This window comes from Garra rufa, chromosome 20 (assembly GCF_049309525.1).
Source record: "Garra rufa chromosome 20, GarRuf1.0, whole genome shotgun sequence".
NCBI classification, from domain to species: domain Eukaryota; kingdom Metazoa; phylum Chordata; class Actinopteri; order Cypriniformes; family Cyprinidae; genus Garra; species Garra rufa.
This window is the reverse complement of record NC_133380.1, coordinates 37,698,164-37,724,741: the sequence shown is the minus strand read 5'-3', so window position 1 is coordinate 37,724,741 and position 26,578 is coordinate 37,698,164. Positions and strand designations below refer to the sequence as shown.

Below are 26,578 nucleotides of genomic sequence, written 5' to 3'. Positions count from 1 at the left end.
CCTGCTCGCACTACATGATCGCATCCCGCGTTTGTTTGCGTGAGAATATGAACTGTATTTTTTTCTCCTGTGTTCAGAAACCGTGAGGACTAATGGGGATTGTTTTACTCTACCTTGTCCTTCACTTCTGGCTCGGCACTGTCGGAGGTAAGTCTGGGCAAATTTTGATCAATCACACACACACATACAGTACATACGTGCAGTTTCGTTCCTCATTCAACTTTTAATTCCGCCTTTAAACATTTAGAACAATTGAAGGCAAACGTTTACACGATTTTAGCTCATTTACTTCATCATTTCAATTAAAGTGCGCCTATATTTGTTTTAAAATTATGTTACCCATACCTATTTAGATAATGTAAATCTATTTGAAATGGTCTTTTATTTACATTTAAATCTTTTAATATTATGTGCTTCATCTCGTGTTTTCAAGAGAAATATAGCTAGGAAAATAAAGTAAAGTTCTGTCACATAATTATATAAAAATTAAGATATTAATCACCTTCACACAAACACATGCAGACCTTAAAACTTGGTACATGAAACACAAGTGTTACAGTCAACTCAATTTACTAACATGAAAACAAAATTAACATAAAAAAAGAGCTATTATTCATGCCCCATTGCATGCTGGGAAGACAGAGAATGAGACTGAACCACAAACCCATTTTCTTTTTCTAGAGTAAGCATTTTTGAACTCACAAATGCGTCAGTCCATCTCACCTGCTATGTTTATTGGTTTCACCTAAAAAAACTCAGTGTATATTGCTGTAATAAAAAAGTAAGCTGCAATATATGCATGTGATGAAAGCCAACAACTTGATTTAAGAATCATTTTCTGTATACTTTTAGAAAGTAGCAGACTAAGAGTACACTAAAAATGATTTTTAAATCAAGTTGTTGTTTTTCTTCACGTGCATGTACTGCCGATTATTTCTACTTTTTGGCAGAGAGCAAAAAATATCAGCTGACTTTCTATGGTTTTGATGTTGCATGAGAAACTTTGTTGCACTGAGAAAAGCGAACCGCATCCACAAACCACGCTGTGCTGTGTCGTGTGCAGGGACGTGTTCTCAATTTAACGCTCTCTCCTGTGACGAGTGTCTGCAGCTGGGGCCACAGTGCGCCTGGTGCACACTACAGGTAACACAACTGCTTTTGCTTTCAACATATTTCAATATGCACTGAACAGACTCTTTCTTAAATGGATAGTTTATTTTTTTCTTTGACATATTTATTTTTTCACAGTGTGAAATTCTAAAGCAGAAAGACTAAAAGAGTACTCCAGTAATTATTGTTTCATTATCTTGTCAACTATTAAATTAAAGGGATAGTTCATGCAAAAATTAACACCCTCAAGCTATCCTAGGTGAATATGACTTTATTCTTTTAGACGAATACGGTTGAAGTTGTATAAAAAAATGTCCTGGCTCTTCCAAGCTTTATAATGACAGTGAATTTGCTGTCCAAAGTCCAATAAAGTGCATCCATCCATTGTAAAAGGTACTCCACGTGGCTCCGGAGGGTTAAAAAGCCCTTCTAAAGTAAATCGATGCATTTGTGTAAGAAAAATATCTATATTTCATAATCTCTAGCTAACTGTCATACATGCATTCACAAGAGAGTGGCGTTCTAGCAGTCCACGGTTTTTCCCGCAGAATTGGGCTGTTATACACGGGTTGTTATTCATGTCTATGGGTTGAAGCAACCTTAATAATGTAATATTTAGCCCCTGAAATGTACAATTTCATAGGATTTCAATATAAGCCAAGAGGAGAGGACTGGCACTTACGTTACGCCTACGTCAGTGGTCAGCAACAGGTGGCCCAAAACTTTTTATTGACAAGAAAATGTCTGAATTACTTTTCAAATAAGTAATGCCAGTTACTTTTTTCCTCATTTATTGATTAAAAGCTCTACTGCCCCCATGTTGAGAGAAATCGTGAGTAAGATTTAGTTCTAGAATAAATGTGAACATGCATTAATTCATCTGACTCAGTAAAAAAAAAAAACAGATACAGTATTTCTCAAAATGAATAAAAACAGTGAAATTCAATATATGATGCAAACCTGCAATACTTAAATATGGTAAATAATACAAATATCCTTTATGTATTTAATCCCATTTTATTAACCAATGTCTTTGCTGCCGACCTTCACTGATCCAATTCATCCATACTAATAAGCAAAAATTACTCAAGATACTCTAACATTTGTTTTCCCTTTTTTATTGCTGAAGAGTTGACATTTTTTCTTCTGCGGTCTACCGTACAGACGTGAATTTACTTTTCTCTAAGCCTGAGGCTTTTGGTGTGAAAAGGCTTTTACATTTGCCAAAAATATAACTTTTTATATTAAAAACAAACAAGCAAGCCCTGCCCAGATTGAAAAAGTAACGGAAAAGTAATCTAACGCATTACTTTGCATAAAAAGTAACTAAGTAACGTAATTAGTTACTTTTTTAGGGAGTAACTCAATATTGTAATGCATTACTTTTAGAAGTAACTCTCCCTAACACTGGTGATTATGCGCTTTATTCAATGTTAAAGGTGTCTGTGAGTTTGAATATGATTTTGCGTGACATTTATAGCCATACTGAAAGCAACAGTTTACCTAAGATTTGAACCAACAAGTGTTTTCCATGACAATTTTCCCTCTTCACTAAGTTTTGTCAATTGTTTTGTTTATTGGTCTAATTCTTGTTTCGAGTTTCTCTTTCTAATTATCCTTACATTGGGTTAGTCACTCAATTAATTCTCTTGTACTTTGTTCCCACTCTTCTGAATTATGTTGCATTGATAAAGAGTTATCACAAACTAAGACTGTTTAGTTGTGCTATCTTACAATCAAAATGTAAACTTAAGTGTTGCCTATGTAACCAGTTAAAACCTGAAGTGGCGATGAGGTCTTAAAAATATATGGAAAGAATCTTAAAAAGGTCTTAAAAAGGTATTAAATTTAACTCCATGATTCCTGGAAATAACCTGGAGTAACCGCTCGCTAACAGTTACAAAAGACACTGTAACAGTCTGTCACAGGAAATTAGTTGCATTTTTCATCAATTAGTTTTTTTCAATTTTTATTTTTTTTGACTATGTTCTGGCCCACCATCTAGTGGCGAAATATTTTTTGGCCCGATGCCAAACTTACTTGCGGACCACTGGCCTACGTCCCACTCTCTTGTGAATGCGTGTGCCACAGCTAGAGATTGCAGTTTGTAAAGTTTTAAATATAGATTTTTTTTTTTTTTTTTTTTTACCGAAACACATCGTTTCACTTCAGAAGGCCTTTATTAACCCTCAGGAGTCATGTGGAGCACTTTTTATGATAGATGGATGCTCTTTATTGGACTTCAAAATCTCAACACCCATTCAGTGCCATTATAAAGCATTATAACTCTGATTGTATTTGTTTGAAAGAAGAAAGTCATATATGTCACTATGCAAAAAAAAATAAAAAAATGGTTGTTTATCTAGAATTTCACAGACTTTTTCTCAATCGACGAGAGATGCGACACACCAGAGGCTCTTCTTCAGAAGGGATGCTCCGGCGAATTTGTGGAGTTCCCCGTCACGAACGTCAAAGTGCTGAAGGATCAAGGCTTAGGAAAGAGCGCCGGCCTCACTAACGTTTCATACATCGCACCGCAGAAGATGCGTCTACAGCTGAGGCCAGGTATGAAAATGGGTGACACAGATTTGAAAATCAAAGAAATGTCTCTCTCTACCCACATTTGCTCCTCTGCTGGTGAGGTACTTCCCCTGATGGTAAGATTAGAAAGATTTAGTCATTCAGAGACAGAAAACCAACCATAGACGAGCTACATAATGTCTACTGGTAACAGTGGGTGCTGAAGATCACTCTGACCTGGAAAACATTTGTACCACACTGGAATCTTGAGCTTTATTTGTCATTTCCCTTCCACAGGAAGTCAGCTGACCTTTCAGATGCAAGTGCAGGAACCGGAGGACCATCCGGTGGACATTTATTACCTGATGGACCTGTCGGCGTCTATGATCGATGATCTGAAAATGATCAAAGACTTGGGTTCGACGCTGTCCAAAGAGATGGCTAAGCTTACCAGCAAATTCAGACTAGGATTCGGCTCCTTTGTGGAGAAACCAGTTCTGCCTTTCATCAAGATAACTCACGAAGAGTTGGCCAATCCCTGCAGGTGATTCCCATAATACACCACCTTAGCCAGATCTAAAGGGTCTGCCAGTATAAACCCGAGAAGTAAGACGAATGGGACATCAGTGGGGGGAAAAGTGTGATTTAATTTCAACCAATCATATTTATGACCGCTGAGATCAGCGAGTTACGTCACATGACATCATCTTCCATTTAGAATTGAGCGATGAAGCGCTTCAGACAATAGAAACCCATTTTTATCACTTTTCTCCTTCGCAGGAGTGTTGATTATGAATGTCTTCCCACATTTGGATACAGACATCTTCTGTCGTTAACAAGCAGTACTGAGAAGTTTAATGAGATCATCTCAAAGCAGCAGGTATCTGCGAACATCGACGTGCCAGAGGGCGGTTTTGACGCCATCATGCAGGCAGCCGTGTGCGGGGTGAGTTGGTTTCCACAGACTGTCACGATTCCTCGAGTAACCGGCAAAATACTGGAAGTGGCGCATTCCCATCATACAAATGCTTTATTAGGCCATTTTCCAAAGCTGCATGGTATATTAAACCCATTTAAAAATCATAATAAAGCATAATGCTATTGTGAATTCACAAACTCTAATTCAATTAAATATATGTGCTGCAGGCTTAATATATGTGACCCTGGACCACAAAACCAGTCTTAAGTCGCTGGGGTATATTTGTAGCAATAGCCAAAAATACATTGTGTGGGTCAAAATTATTGATTTTTCTTTTATGCCAAAAATCATTAGGAAATTAATTAAAGATCATGTTCCATGAAGATTTCTTGTAAAATTCCTACTGTAAATATATAAAAATGTAATTTTTGATTAGTAATATGCATTGTTAAGAACTTAATGTGGACAACTTTAAAGGTGTTTTTCTCAGTATTTTGAATTTTTTGCCCCCTCAGATTCCAGATTTTCAAATAGATGTATCTCGGCCAAATATTGTCCTATCCTAACAAACCATACATCAATAGAAAGCTTATTTATTGAGCTTTCATGTGATGTATACATCTCAGTTTTGTAAAATTTAACCTTATGACTGGTTTTGTGGTCCAGGGTCACATATACGCTTTAATTATTTACATGTGTGTAGGTTATGTAGCCTCTTCTCCTTGACTGGTTATAACTTTTGGCAGTCTATAGTACTTCAAAGGTTTTTCCCAATCTGACCGATTAGCACAGCCCAAAACATAACAATAATTGAGCTTTTTTAGCAGCAATATTTAGCTAAATACGCACGTTTTATTTGATTTAGTGACATTGTTTGCGTTCAGTGCTGCCAATATGGCCAATTATTAATGCATTGTTAACAGTTTGTGTGGAGCAGCATTTACTGTGAACGGAGCAGCTCTGAGACACACGTAGGCTACATAACCTATACACATGTAAATAATTAAAGCGTATATATTAAGCCTGCATCACATATATTTAATTGAATTGTAGAGTTTGTGAATTCACAATAGCATTATGCTTTACTATGATTTTTAAATGGGTTTAATATATCATGAAGCTTTGGAAAATGGTCTAATAATGCGTTTATGTGATGGGAATGCAGTACTTCCGGTATTTTGCCAGTTACTCGACACGAGCAAAACGCAATTGAGGACTTTTTAAAAACACTCGATTAAACTCGGTTTAATATAATCTAACTGTATTCATCTGGGAACGCAAAATGCACAATTTAATCAGATTTGTAACCTACTCAAACACAGGAGAGTACATCATAATCTTTTATAAATATGCTAAAATGACTTTAATGTTGTAAAATCAGTATTAAACAAGGATTAGATCGCGTTTTAAAGTGTAAAAAAACAATCATCAGGCCTAAAGTGTGTTCTCTCTATTGTTTATAATACAGTTTTGTTCAATATAACCATATGATTACTTGCGTTTGATTCTTAATTTAAACTAATTATTATTGTCTCATTGCTATTATATATGTACTTTAAGTCATTTTAAATGCTATTGTTCACTTAGGTCTATTTTTATTACTACAAAAAAAAAACTATAATTATCTCGATTACTCAACCGATTACTCAATTACCAAAATAATTGTTAGTGACAGCCCTAGATGATTTCTGGAAACCTCCTTCTCGATGCAGGACAGGATTGGCTGGCAGAACGATTCCATGAAGCTGCTGGTTTTCGTGAGCGATGCGGATTCCCATTTTGGGATGGACAGCAAAATGTCTGGCATCGTTGTCCCGAATGACGGAGAGTGCCACCTGGATGACAGTAATGAGTATTCCATGACTGCTCATCTGGTAAGGTGAAGTCTGCATCACTTTTGGATTTGGATCACTTAAAGGAATATTCCGGGTCACGATAAATAGAAGTTAACCTCAGTAGTCGTTTTTCATTTGATACAAATAAAAAAGAGTGTGAGGGATAGATGTAATTTTTGGAAACACATTTTTAGTATTTCATCGGCTGAACGATCGACACCAAGATAAACAATAGTGGAAATCCTTTGAACAGACTGGATTTAACTCACTCACGGCCTTGCTTTCATTTGCATCAAACTAAATGAGGCATCTGCTTGACAAAGGTGGCATTGATGGCAATAGAATTTTTTTTTATTCTTCATTTCCTAAAAACAAAACGGGAAAGTATATGTTTAGTATGCACTTACTATAATATAATATAATATGTTTTATAATTTATTTTATTTTTAATTGTTTTGTTTTTATTGAAACGTTTTTTACAGTAGTAATTAAGTAAAAGTGTACATCGAATTTGTACTTTATTTTATATAATATAATATAATATAATATAATATGTGTTTTATTATTAGTTTTATTTTTATTTTACCTTTTATTATGATAGTTATTAAATGAAACATGGAATTTGTACTTTTATATAACATAATACAATATAATGCAGTATAATATAATATAATATAACATAATATGTGTTTTATAATTTATTTTATTTTTAATTGTTTTATCTTTATTGCAACTTTTTTACAGTAGTTATTAAATAAAAACGTACATGGAATTTGTACTTTATATAATATAATATAATATAATATAATATAATATAATATATTAATATGTGTTTTATCATTCATTTTATTTTTAATTGTTTTATTTTTATTGCAACTTTTATTACGATAGCTATTAAATGAAACCATACATTGAATTTGTACTTTATATAATATAATATAATATGTGTTTTATAATTTATTTTATCTTTAATTGTTTTATTTTTATTCCAAGTTTTATTAGAAAGTTATTAAATAAAAATGTACATGAAATTTGTAAAAAAAAACATTTTATTTGTCAGCTACTCTTTCATTTGGAGCCTATCAGAAAAGTTTCCACAGGGTTGAAGAAAAAAGGTCGTATTTTTGTGAAAGCATTTACAGTAATAATTCAGACGCTGTAAATATAGCTTAAGTTGTGTTTAACCTGGAATATTCCTTTACAAACTCCAAAACAGTATTTATTTTCAATTCTAATTAAATTAAATAAATAATGCTTTTTTTTTTTTCAAACTAGTAACTAGTTTTTGTGAATTTGTTGAATTTGTTGTCTGACTGGGTGTCTTTTGGTACTTTTCTCATCTATTTGTAGGAGTATCCAACATTAGGGCAGCTTGTCGACAAACTGGTTGAAAACAATATCCTCCTTATATTCGCTGTGACCGACAATCAGAAACAGAACTACGAGGTGAGAAAAGAGCAAGGGATTTTCTCTCTCATATTTATTCATTTTAGGCCACAATGAGGCAAACAAAAAGGCATGTGTTTTTCTGTGTATGTGGAACCTGAGAAGACCTGTGAAGAAAGATCTATCAGTGTGTGAATAGACTGCATGAATCACTGGTGTATTCAGTTCTCTTCACAACATGTTCAAACACAGTCTTTATCACATCACCCAGACCGACCTCTCATGACACAAATATTTTATGTTTTCGGAGTTCTCCTTTTCTTTCGTCTTCCCTCCCTTTCACCTTATCGCTCTCCCACATCTCAAATTCTGTGGCTACTCTCCAGGAGATCGGAGTTGATGTTTAACCACCTTCTTCTGCCTTTCTGATAGAATTATGCGAGGCTGATTCCTGGTGCTACTGTGGGGGTGTTGGCACCCGATTCAAGGAACATTCTGGAACTCATCATGACCTCATATAAGGTACAAGAACACATTCATCTTCACGGCGAAACAAGGGTAATGTGAGAGTGTTCCTGGACGGGTGATGGAAGTGGCCCCGTTAGGCCAACAATCTTACTTTTATAATCCTGCACGTGTTTTGTATGCTTTGCAAACTTGAGCGTTTGGATTTCTGTGGACTTTTGCATGGTTTCCTGATTTTAAGTACATGTTATTTAGCAGGCTGACATAGGGCTGTGCAATTAATCGAAATTCAAACGATCATGAAAATGCAGTAATTGAGATGAAACGATTAATGTGCGCCATTCCGCCTCCTTTACCAGTGGTGCAATTTCGCTCCTCCATAAAAGCCTAATTTTACATGCAAATTAGCAAAATCATGTAACATGACTTTCATAAAACGGGACATGCTTGATTTATTAAAGGAGTGTTTCACTTTCAGAACAAAAATGTACAGATAATGTACTCACCCCCTTGTCATCCAAGATGTTCATGTCTTTCTTTCTTCAGTCGTAAGGAAATTATGTTTTTTGAGTAAAACATTTCAGGATTTCTCTACATATAATGGACTTCTATGGTGCCCCCGAGTTTGAACTTCCAAAATGCAGCTTCAAAGGCCTCTAAACGATCACAACCGAGGAAAAAAGAGTCTTATCTAGCAAAACGATGGGTTATTTTCTAAAAACAAAATTACAATGTATATAGCCTACTGTTTAACCTCAAATGCTTGTCTTGTCTAGTTTGGCAGGACGAGCGTTTGAGATTAAAAAGTATATAAATGGTAAATGTTTTTAGAAAATAACCCATCGTTTCGCTAGATAAGACCCTTCTTCCTCGGCTGGGATCATTTAGAGCCCTTTGAAGCTGCATTTAAACTACATTTTGGAAGTTCAAACTCGGGGGCACCATAGAAGTCCATTATATGGAGAGAAATCCTGAAATGTTTTCCTCAAAAAACACCATTTCTTTACGACTGAAGAAAGAAAGACATGAACTTGGATGACAAGGGGGTGAGTACATTATCTGTAAATGTTTGTTCTGAAAGTGAACTACTCCTTTAATGTTTCTTCGATGTTGTGTTTTTAATAGCATGTAAGAAAACTTGCACTGTTCTGTGTATGCGTTCAGAGACGGAGCAGAACATGGACATGTAAAGTTATCTTTTAGCTCAAGGTGTGCGTCTAAAAGCTCAAATACACACAAAAATATTCCAAAATGAGGCGCTTGGTGATTCTTGATGTAAACCCTTGTCAGTTATGTCTTAAATGATCATAAACAGTTAAGAATGAGATCCGTGTGTAACAGTATATTGGATCCGTGTGGCTCTTAAAGCGGCTCTTCTGCCGTCTCTGTGCTTAATATTAATAAAACGTCAAAATACAAAGAGAAAATCACTCACTGCTCTTGAATGAAGGACTTTTGTAGTTTTAATAAGAAACGAAGCATTTAACTATTACAGTGAAGAAGCTGTTTTATTTTACCTTTAAATAATTACATTAAATTTCTGTAGTATTGTTAGACTACTTTAGACTTGCATAAAATTATTCAGTATTTTTTTTATTTGTATCTTATTTTCCGCTGTATTGCTATCTTTAAATTAATCACTAATATAAAGTCGTAATCGTGTTAAATAACTGTGATTACAATAATGCAGTGGCGAAAACAAGCTTCAATAGATAATACTATTTTGTTTTAAAATAAATGATTTTATAGTACACTTAAAAAAAAACATTTTTTTATTTGTATTTATGTTTTGACTTTTTTTAAATGAATTCATCAACATTTTCAAACCTAAAATCAGCAAATGCACTGCCGGTTTTAGCGCTGCCAAATGAAGTGTGTCAGTGAATGTTTTGTCTAGTCTAGATTCTAGATTCTATTCTAAAAATAGCTGGATGTGGATGAGACCGGAAGCCAGACCCATAAAATGTACAGAAAGCTGTGCTTACTCTTACTGCAAAAATAAGGTAGATACAGTTTTACAATTAGTCTATTTAAAATTGTAATTGCGCGGGATCCAAATAATCATTAACGTTTTTACACAGCAAAATTTGTATTTTAGTCATTTGCAATATAAAAACTATTATTTTTGACATCTATAAATATTAGTTATTTATATATGTATTACAAATTAAAAAAAAATCATTCAGGTTATGGTAATAAGTTTAAAGAAAAGAAAAAAGATCATGGCAATTTAAAATCTTAATTCTGAGTTGGCCTATAATCATTGAGAAAATGTATAATAGCAAAAAAAACGAAAGATCTATGAATCAGTTCCATAAATGACCTATTAAACACTGAGTGTGAGAGAGTTATTTTATTTTCATGCAGATATGCATCTTATCTGTTGAACATTTCCTTAACCCCCTCTGCTCATTTTCTTGAGAATCGGCGTGTTCACAGAGCGTGTCTGCACTCGTTCTATGGCTGCTGTTTGATCTCTTCATCTCCGTTCTCCATCCCCCATTCTCTCTTACCTCTTCCTGCACTCTAATTTTCATTACACCCCTCTAGAAACTACCTAAGCACTGCACAGTCCAACCCTACCTGACTCAGGGTCACTATGGTGAAGTGTAAAGTCTATGACGAACCCAGTAAATCAGCTAGAATAGACTGTTTGAATTGCAGATGACAGCCTAACATCGCTGTGGACGTGTTGGCACCTGGTGTGCTGGTATAGCTGACTCTGCACATGAGTCATCCAGATACACTATGAGCTGCTCAGCTGCTTCATCTAACAGTGTACCACATACTTACATAACATTATTGAACTTTTTTATCCTGATTTTAATACCCAGATCCAGCGGCGTAGCAAGCCAGTCCTGGGCCCTTATGCAAAAACTTTGTACAGGCCCCCCAATCATTATAGGCTCCAACTCGGTTAACTTGTTGATTTGTCTTAAGTACATAACATTACGTGAGTATTCACAAGCTGTTTCATTTACGTTTAATATTTAACGTTTTCAAGTCTATTCAATATTTGTGGCACGCAAGTCTCAGTCTATAAATTCTGTCAATTTTATGATAAAATACAAACAATAAATGTGTTTTTACGCTTGTTAATTTGTCGTGAGATAACTACATTCGCGTCAGAGAAAGCAGCATATTTATATATTTATTTATTTATTTTTTTTTAATAGGGACTCTATTGTGATCTCACAATTTTTTTTGTTTTATGTGTTTTTTTTTGTTTTTTTTATTTGGTTTATTTTGCTTTTTTAATTTGCTTTGTTGTTTTCATTTTGTTTAGTTGTTTGTTTCTATGTTTTGTTTTTAATCTAGGTTTTGTTTGTCGTTTTCAATCTATTTTGGTTTTATGTTTAGTTTAGTTTTAGTTTTCATCTTTATTTATGGTTTAGCTGTTTGTTTGTTTTTTGTTTTTCTAAGCGTCTTCACTGGGGTCCTGATCATCTGGGTTTATTTTGTGCTAATGACTGGAACAATAAATGTGTTTTTACGCTTGTTAATTTGTAGTGAGATAACCACATTCGCTTCAGATCAAGCAGCATATTTATATTTATTTATTTATTTATTTTTTACTAGGGACTCTATTGTGATCTCACAATTTTTTTGTTTTTGTTTTATGTGTTTTGCTTTTTTTATTTGGTTTATTTTGCATTTTTGATTTGCTTTGTTGTTTTCATTTTGTTTAGTTGTTTGTTTCTAGGTTTTGTTTGTGTCTTTTTCAATTTAATTTTTGTTTTGTTTTGGTTTAACTGTTTGTTTGTTTGTTTGTTTGTTTGATCACCTTGTCTGGGTTTATTTTGTGCTAATGACTGGATCACAGGAAAGGTTTTAAATCAAAACATTAAAAGTTTGCATTGTTTTTGTTTTTTATTTTGTTAAATTTTTATTTTTGTTAAATAGCATTTTGTTTGTGTCAGAGATTTAATATTTTGATTATTTTTTTTTATCTTTTATTTGTTTTGTGTTTTGCTTTATTTTTTTATTTGTTTTTTTTTAGCATTTTTGTTTTGTTTTTAATTTTTGTTTTGTTTTAGCTGTTTTTTTGTGTGTTTTCACTGGGGTATTGATTACCCTGTCTGGGTTTATTCTGTGCTAAAGTCTGTTTCACAGGAAAGTTTTTACATTAAAAGAGTAAAAAAAATTACACTCCACACATTTAAGGATGTGATGTGTCTGTTGTTTGATTGTCAGGAACTAAAGTCAGGGATTTTTTTCTGTTTTGTATTTGTTTTATTTAGCATTTTTGTTTTGCTTTCTTTTTTCATTTTGTTTAATTTTTTGTTTAGTTGTTTTGTTTGTTTCTATGTTTTGTTTTTAATTTAGTCTTTTAGTTTGTTTTGTTTCCAGTTTGGTTTGGTTTTATGTTTAGTCAGTTTTGTCTCTTGTTTCTTTGTTTTATTTTTTGTTTTATTTTTAAGTTTTCACATTAAAACAAAATTATTTTTTGTTTGTATCTGTGTTTTATTTTTAGTTTTTTGTTTGTGTCAGAGATTTGATCTTTTGATTAGTTTTTTTTATCTTTTTTTTTTTTTTAATCTTTTTAATTTTTTTTTAATCTTCTGTGTTTTGTTTTCAATTTGGTTTGGTTTTATGTTTAATCAGTTTTTGTCTCTTGTTTCTTTGTTTTCGTTTTAATTTAAATGTTTTATTTTGGTTTAGCCTTTTTTTCAAGCCTCTTCACTGGGGTCCCGATCACTCTGTCTGGGTTTATTGTTTTTGGTTTTTATTTTGTTTAATTTTTTTTTGTTTCTATGTTTTGTTTTTAGTTTTTTGTTTGTGTCAGAGATTTGATCTTTTGATTAGTTTTTTTTTATCTTTTTTTTTTTTTATCTTTTTTTTTTTATCCTCTATGTTTGTTTTGTTTTCAGTTTGGTTTTATGTTTAGTCAGTTTTTGTCTCTTGTTTCTTTGTTTCCTTTTTAATTTGAATGTTTTATTCTGGTTTAGCCTTTTTTAAAGCCTCTTCGATGGGGTCCCGATCACTCTGTCTGGGTTTATTTTGCACTAATGACTGGCTCAAAGAAAAGTTTTCACATTAAAACAAAATCATACTCTTCACACATTAAATGATGTGTATGTTGTTTGATTGACAGGAACTGAGGTCAGAGATCGACCTGGAGGTTCTGGGCGACACTGAAGGTCTGCAGATTACCTTCACAGCACTCTGTCAGGACGGGACCATTATCCCCGGACATAAAAGCTGCTCCAATGTCAAAGCTGGTGATGTGGTCAGTTCTTCATTCAATATTTCCTTACATTAATGCTACCCTAATAGATTAAAACAGAACTGAAGCAAGAAAACATCATGTGTCATATATCTGTTCAATAAAATAACAAACATGTCACACGCAAGTATGATATATTATCCCATAACCAGTGTTGGGGAAAGTTACTTTTATAAGTAATGCATTACAATATTGAGTTTCTTCCCTAAAAAAGTAACTAATTACGCTACTTAGTTACTTTTTATGAAAAGTAAAAGGCTTGCTTGTTTGTTTTTAATATAGAAAGCTCTATTTTTGGCAAATGTAAAAGCCTTTTCACACCAAAAGCCTCAGGCTTAGAGAAAAGTAAATTCATGTCTGTACAGTCGACCACAGAAGAAAAAATGTCAACTCTTCAGCAATAAAAAAAAAGGAAAACAAATGTTAGAGTATCTTGAGTAATTTTTGCTTATTAGTATGGATGAATTGGATCATCGAAGATCGGCAGCAAAGACATCGGTTAATAAAATGGGATTAAATACATAAAGGATATTTGTATTATTTAACATATTTAATTATTGCAGGTTTGCTTCGAATTTCACTGTTTGTATAGCCTGGCGAGCCAGACTTACATCAAGATGTTTAGTCTGGAAACTCTCCATAGACGCGGCTTACTCCGAGGGGCGGGATAAACGGTTGTCTCTCAAAATCCCTATGCACGCAATAGGATAGCGCTTCAACCAATCAGAGCAACGAAGAAGGTGACGTAGTAATTGGTATATTAAGCTTTTTCCGTATCCAGTCGGCAAAACTCCAAACACATCTTCCTTTTTTAAAAATGACTTAAGTGCCGTTCTTTGCTCGTTTCTTAAAGAAAAACTTAACTCCAAGTCCTCCAGAGTCGCGGCCAAAGCCGATTCGAAAGACCGCTGTTCGACAGCTGCAGCCGCCATTCTTTGTTTTTCAAGTGGCAGCCGTCGCAACTCTGTCGTCATATGTTAAGCCCGCCCCGCCTACTCTATACGCGTTGTGATTGGCCTGACCCAATTTGGGTTTTTGCAGCTAGAAGGTCTATTCAGAGTGTCTAGACCCACCTGGCTGCAAAATAATTTTTGCTGCCGCTAGGGTGCGTCTAGATTTCTAGGCTACTGTTTGTATTCATTTTGAGGAATACTGTATCTGTTTTTTTAGTGAGTGAGATGAATTAATGCATGTTCACATTTATTCTAGAACTAAAGTAACATCGTACAATTTCTCTCAACATGAGGACAGGAGAGCTTTTAATCAATAAATGGGGTGAAAAAGTAACTGGCGTTACTTATTTGAAAAAGTAACTCAGATATTTTCTTGTCAATTAAAAAGTAATGCGTTGCTTTAGTTACTTGGAAAAAGTAATATTATTACGTAACTTGCATTACTTGTACTGTAATGCGTTATCCCCAACACTGCACAGCACACTTGTATTTATATGTAACTGGCGTTACTTATTTGAAAAAGTAACTGTTGGGGGTAAAGCATTACAAGTAACGCAAGTTTCGTAGTAATATTACTTTTGAGTAAGATGTTACTTTAGTTGTGGAATAAATGTAACCATCCATTAATTTATCTCACTCACTAAAAAAACAGATACAGTATTTTTCAAAATGAATAAAAACGGTGAAATTCAACACAAACCTGCAATAAATAATACAAATATCCTTTATGTATTTAATCCTATTTTATTAAACAGTGTCTTTGCTGCCGACTTTCGATAATCCAATTCATCCATACTAATGACTCAAGATAATCTAACATTTGTTTTTATTGCTGAAGAGTTGACATTTTTTCTTCTGTGGTCTACTGTACATTAATTTACTTTTCTCTAAGCCTGAGGCTTTTGTTGTAAAAAGGCTTTTACGTTTGCCAAAAATAGAACTTTTTATATTAAAAACAAACAAGCAAGCCCTGCCCAGATTTAAAAAGTAATGTAATTAGTTACTTTTTTAGGGAGTAACTCAATATTGTAATGCATTACTTTTAAAAGTAACTTTCCCCAACACTGATTATTACGTAACTTGCATTACCCCCAACACTGCCTATGAATATAATATTAATAATATTAACATTGGGCTATACATAACCACTTTATGTGCTTAAACAAATGAAACCGCTTGACGGTTAAAAACAAACCTCGTCAAACAAGTTGGACACGTTTTGAAAATATGTGCTCAATATGTTGCTCAATTTGTCCTGATATCTGTGAAAATTTCTCACACAGGTATCTTTTAACGTTACGGTGGAGTTAAAAGGCTGTCTTGCCGGTCCACGGCGGTTTACCCTGCGGCCGGTGGGTTTCCAAGATGCCCTAGAGATCGAGCTTGAGTCTCAATGTGTGTGTGACTGCCATCAAACCCCCGAAGCGAACAGCACCTACTGCAGTCGAGGACGCGGGGCGCTGGAGTGCGGCTCCTGTGTGTGTGATCCAGGTTTCGTGGGGCCGAAGTGTGAGTGCACGGAGGGCCAAGAACAAATCAGTGACTGCAGGTGAGAACAAGCACCATGGAGTGTTTCCTGCGAGGCAAGCAGACGTATTTTAATGTATGGCAATGTGTGTGGCAGGGCACATGAAGGTGCGGAGATGTGCAGCGGCCTGGGCGAGTGTTTCTGTGGACAGTGTGTATGCCACCAGTCGAGTTTCGGTCGCGTGTACGGACCATACTGCGAGTGCGACGACTTTTCCTGCCTCAGGTTCAGAGGAGAGCTTTGCGGAGGTCAGTAGATTTGAGTGGAGGGAAAGAAAGTGCTGACAGAGTGGGAGGGATATTCGATCTGCTTTCACACTGTGGAATGATAATGAAAGAATAACATGCTGATAATTGCCAAAACAGTTGCTGTACTCGGGAGGACATGGACGGAAGGGTTTAATGTGGGCTGTCCCATGTTTATATACATTTACATATAAATACAAGTGTGCTGTGCAGTGTTGGGGGTAATGTATTACAAGTAACGCAAGTTACATAATAATATTACTTTTTCCAAGTAACTAGTACAGTAACGCATTACTTTTTAATTGACTAGAACATTTCTGAATTACTTTTTCCCTCATTTATTGATTAAAAGCTCTCCTGTCCCCATGTTGAGAGAAACTGTGAGTAAGATGTTACTTTGGTTCTAGAATAAATGTGAACATGCATTAATTCATCTCACTCACTAAAAAAAAACAGATACAGTATTCTTCAAAATGAATAAAAACAGTGAAATGCAATGCAAACCTGCAATAATTGAATATGTTAAATAATACAAATATCCGTTATGTATTCAATCCCATTTTATTAACCGATGTCTTTGCTGCCGATCTTCGACGATCCAATTCATCCATACTAATAAGCAAAAATCACTCAAGATAATCTAACATTTGTTTTCCTTTTTTTATTGCTGAAGAGTTGACATTTTTTCTTCTGCGGTCTACTGTACAGACTTGAATTTACTTTTCTCTAAGCCTGAGGATTTTGGTGTGAAAAGGCTTTTACATTACAGATTTAAAAAGTAACGCAAAAAGAATTATGACGTAATTAGTTCGTTTTTTAGGGAGTAACTCAATATTGTAATGCATTTCTTTTAAAGTAACTTTTCCCAACGCTGGTGCTGTGTGAGGTTTTGATAACACTTTATTTTAGGGACCAGTTCGTACTATAAGGCAGTTGCTTACTAGCATATTGGCTGTTTATTAGCACATATTAATGCATTATCTGCATGACTGTAGTTTAGATCTGTTGACTTAAAGGGATAGTTCACTCAAAAATTTAAATTCAGCCATTAATTGCTCAAGCCGTAAGACTGTCGTTCATCTTCAGAACACAAATTAGGATATTTTTGATGAAATCCGAGAGATTTCTGACCCTGCATAGACAGCAATGCAACTGACACATTCAAGGCCAAGAAAGGTAGTAAGGACATTGTTAAAATAGTCCATGTCACATCAGTGGTTCAACTGTAATGTTATGAAGCTACGAGGATACTTTTTGTGCTCAAAGAAAACAAAAATTAATTTGTGTTCTTGTGAATGAAGGTCTTGGAATGGCATGAGGGTGAGTAATTAATGACTGAATTTTTATTTTTGGGTGAACTATCCCTTTAACAACTATGTTACTGACTATAAATAAACAGCAAATTAGGAGTTTATTAAAGCAAATATCATAGTTAACGGTTAGTTAAGCAAGAGAATGGATCCCCAAACTAATATGTGACCAAGGTTTTTATTTCTTCTTTAGGGCTGTCAATTATCACAATTAATAAGTGTGATCAATTTTTTTTAAAAGAAAAGAGTAAAAAATTATAAAATAATTCTGTAATAAGGTATTTTCTTACCTTTGGAACATTCAAGTTCAAAGCTTTTGTCTACCTTAAAAATGTAATGTTAAATTATGCTAATAAAATTAAGGTAAATGCAAATATTGGTCATTAATTATGTTATTATTTGGATGAATTACTCCACATATCTTGTAATTTATAATAAAGTTATAAACTGATTTATTTTTAATGAAAGTAATAATGAAATTAAATATTTAATTTCTATTTATTTATTATTATTTTTAAATATCTCATATGTGACCCTGGACCACAAAACCAGTCTTAAGTCGCTAGGGTATATTTGTAGCAATAGCCAAAAATACATTGCATGGGTCAAAATTATTGAAAATAAAAATCATTAGGGAAATTAAGTAAAGATTATGTTCCATGAAGATTTTTTGTAAAATTCCTACTATAAATATATCAAAATGTAATTTTTGATTAGTAATATGCATTGTTAAGAATTTAATTTGGACAACTTTAAAGGTGATTTTCTCAGTATTTTCATTTTTTTGCACCCTCAGATTCCAAATATTGTCCTATCCTAACAAACCATATATCAATAGAAAGCTTATTTATTGAGCTTTCATGTGATGTATACATCTCAGTTTTGTAAAATTTAACCTTATGACTGGTTTTGTAGTCCTGGGTCACATATGCTCACTAAGGCTGCATTTATTTAATCATAAATACTGTAAAAGCTGCAATATTGTGAAATATTATTAAAGTTTAAAATAACTGTTTTCTATGTGAATATATTTTAAAATGTAATTTATTCCTGTGATGACAAAGCTGAATTTTCAGCATCATTACAGTGTCACATAATCCTTCAGAAATCATTCTAATATGCTAATTTGGTTCTCAAGAAACATTTATTATTACCAATAATGTTTTTGTGAAAACTGTGCTAAATATTTTTCAGGATTCTTTGTAGAAGTAGAAAGTTAAAAAAATATATTTAAAAAAAGAAATGTTTTGTATATCTTTATTAAATATCTTTATTTTTTTGTTTCATTTGTGTTTAGTTTTTTGTTTCTTTGTTTTGTTTTTAATATAGTTTTTATTTTATTAACTGAAATATTATTACAGTTTAAAATAACTGTTAAAAATTAATGTTTTAAAATGTAATTTATTCCTGTGATGCAAAGCTGAATTTGCAGTATCATTACTCTAGTCTTCAGTGTCACATGACCCTTCAGAAATTATTCTAACATGCTGATTTGATACTCAACAAACATTTCCTTATTATTGTCAATAATTTTGATATTTTTGTGAAAACTGTGGTACATATTTTCAGGATTAAAACAGAAAGAAAATGCATTTATTTAAAATGTCTTTACTGTCACTTTTGGTCAATTAAATTGTTTTTGTTTTTCATTTTGTTTCTTCTTGTTTTTATAGCTTTTTAATTTAGTTTTTAAATATTATAAAAGTTTAAAATAACTGTTTTAAATTTAAAATGTTTTAAAGTGTTTTAAATTTTTAGCATCATTGCTCCAGTCTTCAGTGTCATATGATCCTTCTAATATGCTGATTTGGTTCTTAAAAACACTTTTATTAATATAAATAATGTAGATATTTTCATGGAAACTGTGATCATTTTTTTCAGGATTCTTTAATGAGTAGAAAGTAAAAGAAATGCATTTATTTAAAAATAAAAATAGTTTGTAACATTATAAATGTTTATTGTCACTCAATTTAGTGCTTCCTTGCTGAATAAAAATGTTAATTTCTTAGGTCACGGGGAATGTGACTGTGGGGAGTGTGTGTGTCACAGCGGTTGGATGGGAGAGTTCTGTAACTGCAGCACCAGCAACAACTCATGCGTGTCTCCGGATGGCTCCATCTGCAGCGGCCGGGGCAAGTGTGTGTGTGGGAAGTGCGAGTGCACCGTTCCCGGAGCCTCAGGAGAGCGGTGCCAAAGATGCCCAACCTGTGGAGATATCTGCAGCTTACCCAGGTAAAGACAAAGAAACTGAGTTTTGGGTATTTTTAATCATTAGGCGCGTTTCCATTACAGATTTGTGCAAAACTTTGGTGATATTTTGTAAATGTTGATTAAAAAGTATTGCAAAATGACGCCTTTCCATTAACCGATGTTATGCAACTAAAACATTTGTTTTTCGCGCGATAAATCATGGCAACGGATATTTGTGGGTTTATGCTATATTTGATCGAATGTGACCTGTAAATGCAGAAAAAAAAACACGTTTCCATTGATGTTTTGCGAGATATTCCTTTTTCGAATTGCCTATAAAACCACCTCATGTGAGCGTAAAAATGTTTGCGATATATGGGAGTTTTTGCACAATTAGCTGCATTTCCATTCACAGATTTGCGCAAAACTTTGGCGCTATTTTATAAATGTCAATTGAAAAGTATTGAGAAGTAGCGGTGTTTCCATTAACCTATGGTATGCGACTAAAACGTTTAGTTTTTTTTCGTGCGATAAGTCATGGCAACGGATATTTGTGGGTTTTTTGCTATATTTAACCGAATGTGACCTGTAAATGCGAAAAAAAAAAAAAAAAACGTTTCCATTGCTGTTTTGCGAAATATTCCTTTTTCGAGTTGCCTGAAAAACCACCTCATGTGAGAGTAAAAACCTTTTCGCGATATATGGGAGTTTTTGCACAATTAGCTGCGTTTCCATTACAGATTTGTGCAAAACTTTGGGGCTATTTTATAAATGTCACTTGAAAAGTATTGATAAATGGCGGTGTTTCCATTAACCAATGTTATGCGACTAAAACATTTTTTGATTTTTTTTCTCATGCGATAAGTCATAGCAACAGATATTTGTGGGATTTTGGCTATATTTAACCGAATGTGACCTGTAAATGCGGAAAAAAAAAAAAAAAACGTTTCCATTGCTGTTTAGCTAAATATTCCTTTTTGAATTTGCCTGAAAAAACACCTCATGTGACCGTAAAACATTTTTGCCATATATGGGAGTTTTTGCACAATTAGCTGCATTTCCATTCACAGATTTGCGCAAAACTTTGGCGCTATTTTATAAATGTCAATTGAAAAGTATTGAGAAGTAGCGGTGTTTCCATTAACCTATGGTATGCGACTAAAACGTTTAGTTTTTTTTCGTGCGATAAGTCATGGCAACGGATATTTGTGGGTTTTTTGCTATATTTAACCGAATGTGACCTGTAAATGCGAAAAAAAAAAAAAAAAACGTTTCCATTGCTGTTTTGCGAAATATTCCTTTTTCGAGTTGCCTGAAAAACCACCTCATGTGAGAGTAAAAACCTTTTCGCGATATATGGGAGTTTTTGCACAATTAGCTGCGTTTCCATTACAGATTTGTGCAAAACTTTGGGGCTATTTTATAAATGTCACTTGAAAAGTATTGATAAATGGCGGTGTTTCCATTAACCAATGTTATGCGACTAAAACATTTTTTGATTTTTTTTCTCATGCGATAAGTCATAGCAACAGATATTTGTGGGATTTTGGCTATATTTAACCGAATGTGACCTGTAAATGCGGAAAAAAAAAAAAAAAAACGTTTCCATTGCTGTTTAGCTAAATATTCCTTTTTGAATTTGCCTGAAAAAGCACCTCATGTGAGCGTAAAAATGTTTGCGATATATGGGAGTTTTTGCACAATTAGCTGCATTTCCATTCACAGATTTGCGCAAAACTTTGGTGCTATTTTATAAATGTCAATTGAAAAGTATTGAGAAGTAGCTGTGTTTCCATTAACCGATGGTATGCGACTAAAACGTTTTTTTTTTTTCGTGCGATAAGTCATGGCAACGGATATTTGTGGGGTTTTTGCTATATTTGATCGAATGTGACCTGTAAATGCAGAAAAAAAAACGTTTCCATTGATGTTTTGCGAGATATTCCTTTTTCGAATTGCCTGAAAAACCACCTCAGGTGAGAGTAAAAATGTTTGCGATATATGAGCGTTTTTGCGCAATTAGCTACGTTTCCATTCACAGATTTGCGCAAAACTTTGGTGCTATTTTATAAATGGCAATTAAAAAGTATTGAGAAATGACGCCGTTTCTATTAACCCATGTTATGCGACTAAAACGTTTTTGTTTTTTTCACTCGCGTGATAAGTCATGGCAACGGATATTTGTGGGATTTTGGCTATATTTAATCAAATATGACCTGTAAATGCAAAAAAAAAAAAAAAGTTTCCATTGCTGTTTTGTGAAATATTCCTTTTTCGAATTGCCTGAAAAACCACCTCATGTGAGAGTAAAAATGTTTGTGATATATGGGAGTTTTTGCACAATTAGCTGCGTTTCCATTCACAGATTTGCGCAAAACTTTGGGGCTATTTCATAAATGTCATTTAAAAAGTATTAAGAAATGGCAGTGTTTCCATTAACCGATGTTATGCGACTGAAAAGTAATTTTTTCCTCTGGCAATAAGTCATGGCAACAAATTTTTGTGGGATTTTGCCTATATTCAATCGAATGTGACCTGTAAAAGTGGAAAAAAAAACCCCGCTTCCATTGCTGTTTTGTGAAATATTCCTTTTTCGAGTTGCCTGAAAAACCACCTCATGTGGGCGTAAAAACCTTTTCGCGATATATGGGAGTTTTTGCACAATTAGCTGCGTTTCCATTACAGATTTGTGCAAAACTTTGGTGCTATTTTATAAATGTCAATTAAAAAGTATTAAGAAATGGCGCTGTTTCCATCAACCAATGTTATGCGACTAAAACGTTTTTTGTTTTTTTTCTCATGCGATAAGATTTTGACTATATTTAACCGAATGTGACCTGTAAATGCGAAAAAAAGAAAGAAAAAAAAAAGTTTCCATTGCTGTTTAGCTAAATATTCCTTTTTGAATTTGCCTGAAAAAACACCTCATGTGACCGTAAAACATTTTTGCGATATATGGGAGTTTTTGCGCAATTAGCTGTGTTTCCATTACAGATTTGCGCAAAACTTTGGTGCTATTTTATAAATGTCAATTAAACAGTATTAAGAAATGACGCCGTTTCCATTAACCCATGTTATGCGACTAAAACTAAAGTTTTTCCTCTCGCGATAAGTCATAGTAACAAATTTTGTGGGATTTTGGCTAGTTTTAATCGAATGTGACCTGTAAATGCAATAAAAAATGTTTCCATTGCTGTTTTGCGAAACAATCCTTTTTCGAATTTCCTATAAAACCACCTCATGCGAGCATAAAAACTTTTTTGCGATATATGGGAGTTTTTGCGCAATTAGCTGTGTTTCCATTACAGATTTGTGCAAAGCTTTGGCGCTATTTTATAAATGTCAATTAAAAAGTTTTAAGAAATGATGGCGTTTCCATTAACTGATGTTATGCGACTGAAACTTATTTTTTTTCCTCTTGTGATAAGTCATGGCAATGGATTTTTGTGGGATTTTGGCTATATTTAATCGAATGTGTTTTCCTGTTTTGGCAAAATGTTGTTTTGTAAAATCTTCCTTTTTCGAATAGCCTGAAAAACTACCTTATGTGAGGGTAAAAACTTTTTTTGCGCAATTTAAGGGTTAATGGAAACGCAGCTAATGTGAGTTGTCAGATTCCTCTAAAAAGCAGTTTGAGAAATTGTAAAATGTTGCAAACTAAACAATAATAATATTAAATAAATCAAATTATCATCCTTTTCCTTTTTCTTTTCTTGATCTTTTCTTGCCTTCACCTCTCTTCTATGAATTTTCCTCACGACTCTTGTGTTCGTGTGTGTGTGTGTGTGTGGTCAGTCTTCCTCTTGTCTACTCATTTCCAGAGGGCATAATATGAGCACCAAAAGGCATGTGGCAGGTCTGCAGTATTGCATTTCCTTCCCACTAAAGGTCCTGTCACCCTGCGGGTCATTTGACTCCGTGATAGAGCAATACAGAGAGAATGAGACTGAAAATGAGAGAGAGCAGCTCTGGGAAAAGCACTCACAAAGAACACAAAACGAAGCTTCCTCTTGAGACGAACCCTCTGTGGGGTTGACAGGTTTTTTATGTTGTCTTTATGTGTCCCGCAGGTCTTGTGTGGAGTGTTACCTCAGAGCTAAGGACCCGTCGGTCGAGTGTGCCGCGAAGTGCAACTCCCTACATGCCACCGTCAGCAATTCTACAGGTCAGAATCCATTGTTTTGTTCTCCGCAGTGTCTGTTTATCAGTGATCACATGGCCCGTGTGGTAGTTGTTTATTAGGCATTTGTACACCTTTTTTTTATTTGTGGGCTACTAGTTACAATTCTTTTGGTTTGTACTTATTCCTTAGATACTAGTAACTATTGAATAGACACTAGCAGTGTTGGGGAAAGTTACTTTTAAAAGTAATGCATTACAATGTTGAGTTACTCCCTAAAAAAGCAAGTTATAGCCATATATTACAATATTATTATAGGTGCTTTTCAGTGAAAAACAGGCCTATTTAGTTGATTGACAATATAGACCTGTCCAAAAACGTTTCAGGAGTAAAGTCATAGCAGAAACAGTGTTATATAATAGCAAAACACAGTAAAAAAAAAAAAGTTACTTTTTCAGATAAATATATTCTTAATCTGAGTATGAACAATAAACACGAACAGTGTAGGAAGTAGTGAAAACAACGGCACATTTTCTTGTGCAACAAAAATATAAACAGTCCTAATTATTCACAAACTACACACAAAATGAGAGAGAAGTATACAGAGGGCAACAGAAAAAATTGGGCAAATAATCTTTATAACAACCAAATAGATGGATCTGCCGGCTGTAGTCTTTTCCTGGGACATCGCCTAGTGAAAACCTACATTCCAGTGCTTTATCTGATATGTACTGCTGTTTCATCCTTGTTTTTGGTTTGTGTTATGTTAAAGGGCTCTGCCGTGAGTATTTCTGTGCTTTATCAAAGAATGCTGTCATGCAAATGTGTTATTTTGCGTTTGTTTTCATGCGTGCAAGACGCACTTTACTTTCACTTTGCGTTTGTTCAGATTTCCAAAGAAACATGCTAATCGGTGGTTCAAAAGATGACAGTTTGAACCAATCTGGGCACAGGGGTGGGACTAAGCATCAACAGTCGTTCCTGTTTGGCTCAGAGGACCGAAATGCATTGGTTTCATCTGACGAATCAGTGCTGAGGAAGTGTGGCAATCACGCTCACTACGGAGCCTCTGAATATCCAAATGAGACAAATGCGATGTCACTGCGAAATTACAAGACTTTTTAAAGCATTCAAATTAGTTATTAAACATTAAAGAACAATAGTTATTTTTAGCCACGGCGCTGTCTCAGTCTTTGACCGTTAATAATGGAATAGATACTTGTAGCTAACAAAATAAGTACTAGGAGCATGAAAATTGATACTAATACATTATGAGGATTTAATGTTAAACAGCATGCCATGTGCCATACCTTATTCTTATTTCTTCCAAAACCTCAAAGTCTGCCCTTATGTACTAATACACGCACATACAAAGCAGACATCCTTTAGTCCGGTCCCTCTTGACACTTCACAAAGGGAAACATGCTACTTAGCTTGTTGTGTGAAGAGCCTATTGTTGGGGCTCACTGGGTTTCAACACCCTCGAGTGTCTATACAAGATCAGCCTATTATTTAAACCCTGAGATCACAAGGCAGCTGGTGCTGTGGAAGCTGGCTCAATATGCTCGGACAATCAAAAGACACAAAACACTGTCTTTAATAAAGACACAAAAGAAAGAGATATAAAGACTTTTTAAAGTTTGCATGACATGGCATGAATATTACGGTGATGAATAATTAATTTTGAGAAAGTGTGACCAAAGCGTCTTCTAAATGCATAATATATGTAATATATTTTTATTGTCAGATTTTGAAGAGAGCCGGGCAGCATTGTGCACCTTACAGAATGAAGACAACTGTCTTCTGTCATTCAGCTTGGTGGACAGTGATTACGGCAGCATTATTTACAGCCCCAGGCTTTATGGTAAGAATTGTTTGTAATTTTATGCACAAACATGTACATTTGAGTTTTTTTTAACTGTTTGTGCATATTATCCTACAGACTGCCCTGAGCCACCAAATGCACCCTTGATCGCTCTGGGCGTGTGCATGTCTGTCCTCATCATTGGCATTACGCTCCTTGTGATCTGGAAGTTTCTTGTTTCCTTTCATGACCGAAAAGAGGTTGCCAAGTTTGAGGCAGAGAAGGCGAAAGCCAAATGGCAGTCGGTAAGACAACAAAAAGAGTATTACACTGAATGTCCTATTCATTTTGATGTGTTACAGGCCCAATTTATTTGAAATAATTGTGTTTTTGTTCATCTTTTATCCTCAGGGCACGAATCCTCTTTTCAGGAGCTCGACGTCAACCTTTAAAAATGTGACCTACAAAAGCACAGGGCAGCAGAAGAGTGATATTTCTTAGGGCTACTGACCAACTTTGTGTGTTCAAACACAGAATGTAGGCTTCTATTTACCAGGAGCGATTACTGTTTTCTTTTTTATTATTTTATTTTCTTGTACTGTACAAGTGAGACACTGTGCGTGTGTGTGTGTGTGTTATTGTGTGCTTGTAAGCTGGGGGCAGGTTACTGGCAGTGAATTTATTTTAAAAACTGTACATTTTATTGTGTTGTGCTGCTAAAAGTGCTAAAGGTACTGTTAAATCTGGGCAACACTGGATCTTCTTGTTTTACATCTAGTGTTTCTTGTGGTTGTTACAGCAAAACGTTTTTTTTTCTGTAGGTGTTCGTAAAAGATGTTTGTTCTTGTTTAGTTAAGGCTGAGCCTTTTGTAATTAGATATGATTATGATTTTGCTGGATCAAATGTAAAAAAAAAAGTCTGTGTACTTCTGTTTTTTAATATATTTGTCCGTTTTCCATGAACAA

General features: G+C 34.2%; 1 protein-coding gene across 1 annotated transcript; it reads left to right on the top strand.

Annotated features, from left to right (window-relative positions):
• Positions 1–26,578, top strand: itgb6 (integrin, beta 6). The gene is made up of 16 exons (XM_073825370.1): positions 1–147; positions 1,064–1,143; positions 3,477–3,675; positions 3,928–4,174; positions 4,411–4,576; positions 6,262–6,423; positions 7,735–7,830; positions 8,203–8,292; positions 13,331–13,465; positions 15,699–15,964; positions 16,040–16,191; positions 19,508–19,730; positions 23,759–23,853; positions 25,556–25,672; positions 25,751–25,917; positions 26,024–26,578. The coding sequence occupies exons 1-16, from the start codon at positions 93–95 to the stop codon at positions 26,111–26,113; spliced, it is 2,340 nt and encodes a 779-aa protein (XP_073681471.1). The 5' UTR covers positions 1–92; the 3' UTR covers positions 26,114–26,578.

Excerpts from the sequence above, each read along its gene's own strand:
- itgb6 (XM_073825370.1), top strand. The coding sequence starts at position 93 with ATGGGGATTGTTTTACTCTACCTTGTCCTTCACTTCTGGCTCGGCACT. Across the intron at positions 23,854-25,555 it reads CACCGTCAGCAATTCTACAG|ATTTTGAAGAGAGCCGGGCA; the intron begins GTCAGAATCCAT and ends TTTTATTGTCAG. Across the intron at positions 25,918-26,023 it reads CGAAAGCCAAATGGCAGTCG|GGCACGAATCCTCTTTTCAG; the intron begins GTAAGACAACAA and ends TTTTATCCTCAG.